At 35.9% G+C, this 3,685-nt stretch overlaps 1 protein-coding gene across 1 annotated transcript; it reads left to right on the forward strand.

The window, feature by feature from the left end:
• Window positions 1-1,198: 1,198 nt before the first annotated feature.
• Window positions 1,199-3,174, forward strand: LOC114386855 (protein SHORT-ROOT-like). The gene has a single exon (XM_028346907.1). The coding sequence runs from the start codon at window positions 1,341-1,343 to the stop codon at window positions 2,652-2,654; it is 1,314 nt and encodes a 437-aa protein (XP_028202708.1). The 5' UTR covers window positions 1,199-1,340; the 3' UTR covers window positions 2,655-3,174.
• Window positions 3,175-3,685: the final 511 nt, after the last annotated feature.

The following is a 3,685-nucleotide window of genomic DNA, read 5'->3' on the forward strand; positions in this document are numbered from 1 at the left end:
TTCAGAGTATCAAAAGTCAAAACTCAGAAAGGGAGGAATATTAACCGGAAATATAAGGAGCAGCAATAAGTTTTAGCCAGAATCGCTGTTTTGTTTTCCTAGCTTGTTTCTACTCTGCAGACTGCAATTCATTTTCCTTCAAAATTAAAATAATTTGAACAATATAAACACAACTGCTATTGAAAATCATGTAAGTCTATAGTGATCTCGTTTATATCACTTCACCCATCAAACAAAAATGGAGTTAACAAAATTAAATTATAAATGTACTATAAATTCGTACCAAAAAAATAAATGTATACTATAAACTTTTTATTCATAGGATCGATGATTCATTTGTTTCAATAAAAATTTCTTCCTTGTTTAATTTTCACTCAAATAAGATATAATTAAGCTTAACTAAAGTCTCGGAATTCAATATAATTATAACAAATATCTCTTTATTTTAAAATATATTTACTTTTCTTACTTTATATTTATAAAAAAAAAGTCATACATAAAAAAGTAAGCATAATTCTTTACTAGCACATGATAATTAAATTGTGAAAGTTTGTATAAATAATATAACGAAATAAAAGAAAATAAGTGTATTTTTTCAAATGATATGACAAGTATATCCTCTAGCAAAGTAATCATATCTAAGTTTTGTAAGATGATTGGCTAGCAAACTCTTCTTTCAAGTGTTTAATTAACGCGATTGTTTATCTAGAATTTGAATTTAAGTCCATTGATAATTAAGCTACAATAATTCTATGTTAGTTGGTTCGCACATTGGATGGTTCTAACATATATAATTTCTATTCACTTTTATTTTTCATTGTATAAACTAAATGGATTAAAATAATATGTGTAGGGAGTAATTAAAAAAATATGTATAAAAACTAGAAGGAGATATTTTTAAATATAGATACCAAAACTTTTTTATAACCCATTGACAATTAAACTAAAATAACTACCCCTAAAAAACAATTATAGCCCCTCACATAGATCTATTATTATTGGAATTTGTAGGGGAAGGCAGAATAACAATATATACAAAATTCTCTAATCCAACGACCACAAAGTCTTGTACGTGAACATATGTGTAATTATCAGTACATGTACAGAAGCAAAGTGATTAAAATACTAACGAAAGCGATGACAAGTTGTGAAAAGGACCCTGTATATAATTTCAAAATCACGGTTTTGTGTTGGCCATTTGAGCAGAGAAGAGATTGGAATTAACATCTCCCCGAGGACTAGCCTCCATCCACCTTTTGAGTTCAAAGGGGTAGGGGGTGTCAATAGTCAAAGGAGGAGGACTAGTCCATTGCTGTCCATAATAGAAATTAAGCATCAAGATGGACATAAGTCCTTACACTACTCCAAAGAAGCTATCACCACACTCCAATAACCATAACAACATCATTGCCGATGAGGCTGCAGCGTTATTAGATCACAACAACATGCACCGCAGCAACCACAGCCACACTTCCACGAGCCGTTCCTCGGACTCAAGTGAGCCTAGTGAAGACGGTAAATGGGCACCCAAACTTCTCAGAGAGTGTGCAAAAGCAATATCCGAGAGAGACTCAAGCAAAACGCACCATCATCTTTGGATGCTTAACGAGCTTGCTTCGCCTTATGGGGATTGTGATCAGAAACTCGCCTCTTATTTCTTGCAAGCGTTGTTCTGCAGAGCCACTGAGTCTGGTGAGAGGTGCTATAAAACTCTTTCCTCCGTGGCTGAGAAGAACCACTCGTTTGACTCGGCCATGAGGTTGATACTCAAGTTTCAAGAGGTGAGCCCTTGGACAACTTTTGGACACGTGGCGTCGAACGGCGCCATCTTGGAGGCCTTGGAAGGGGAGCCAAAGCTCCACATCATCGACCTCAGCAACACGCTGTGCACGCAGTGGCCAACGCTACTCGAAGCCTTGGCCACGCGAAACGATGAGACACCTCATCTTAAGCTCACAGTGGTCGCGATAGCGGGGTCGGTGATGAAGGAGATTGGTCAACGGATGGAGAAGTTTGCAAGACTCATGGGCGTGCCCTTTGAATTCAACGTGATTAGTGGATTAAGCCAAATCACCAAAGAAGGTTTGGGGGTTCAAGAAGATGAAGCTATAGCTGTGAACTGCGTTGGAACATTGAGAAGAGTGGAAATTGAAGAGAGGGAAAACTTGATTCGTGTTTTCAAGTCTCTTGGTCCTAAAGTGGTAACCGTTGTCGAGGAAGAAGCTGATTTTTGTAGCTCCAGGGAGAATTTTGTTAAGTGCTTTGAAGAGTGTCTCAAGTTCTACACACTCTACTTCGAGATGTTGGAGGAGAGTTTCCCTCCCACTAGCAACGAGAGGTTGATGTTGGAGAGGGAGTGCTCGAGGACCATAGTTAGGGTTTTGGCTTGCTGTGGTAGTGGTGAGTTTGAAGATGATGGAGAGTTTGATTGTTGTGAGAGGAGGGAGAGAGGGATTCAGTGGTGTGAGAGGCTGAGGAGTGCGTTTTCGCCAAGTGGATTCAGCGATGATGTGGTGGATGATGTGAAAGCATTGCTCAAGAGGTACCAACCAGGGTGGTCACTTGTGGTGTCTCAAGGAGATGAACATCTCTCAGGGATTTACTTGACATGGAAGGAGGAACCGGTGGTTTGGGCATCAGCATGGAAACCCTAGAATATACTTGAACTTGAATCAATGAATGTGTATGTGTATCGATCATTGTATCTATTATCTATTATCAAATATATATATATATATATATATATATATATATATATATATATATATATTTGTGTATGTTTGGTATATGGTACCATTACTATATATATATATATTGCGGGGCTAAAGCTATATAGCTATAGCAAGCCAACCTTAAAACCAAGGGAGCGAGAGAAGTACAATGGAAATTAAGGTGCTCTGGGGGATATATACCAATACCTTATTAGATGGAGCTAGCAATGGATGGATGGATCTGGATTTTTCTTTTAACTTTCTCTTATGATTCTTGCATACTTTGTAATTTTTCTCCTGTCCAAGTTTCCTTTAAAGGGCAAGGTTTTTGCTTGGGAGTTTGTGTTGTTAGACTTTACACCTTTTTATTATAGTTAAGTTCATTGCTTGCTCTTGTTTGAAGGTGTTTGCACTTGTGCTCTTTTTATGAATTCCATGCCCGGCTTCCTTCCCTTTTTGTGCATGGATTGTTTCCCCGAGCTTCTTTTCTTTCAGTGCATTGGTACGCGTTGTCAGATTTCAAGGTGATGATATATCTCAATAATGTTATCTCTGCACAAAGTAATTTAAACTTTTAGAAATTATATATATATATATATATATATATATATATATATATATATATATATATATATATATACGTACAGTTTATGAGATAGGGGAGAGGGAAAAAAACAAGAAAAATGGATGTTGGTGATGAAATTAGATTTTGCAAGCTTCTGTTAGAAATTAATTTTATCTATATGGAACTACATTGTTGATCACTTGATCATACATATGTACAATAATACCAAGGAAAAACTAGACATAATTACACGAATTTCTTTTGAGATTGACACTCATCATATTGACATCTTTTATTTAAAAAATTATACACATTTTTCTTCTATGACTCTTTTTCTAAAGAAATTAGACATACTTTTCCTACTTTTAGAGTGGATCATGCATAATTTTTTAATAGCAAAACAAGAGAA

Source organism: Glycine soja, chromosome 15, assembly GCF_004193775.1.
Source record: "Glycine soja cultivar W05 chromosome 15, ASM419377v2, whole genome shotgun sequence".
Lineage (NCBI taxonomy): Eukaryota > Viridiplantae > Streptophyta > Magnoliopsida > Fabales > Fabaceae > Glycine > Glycine soja.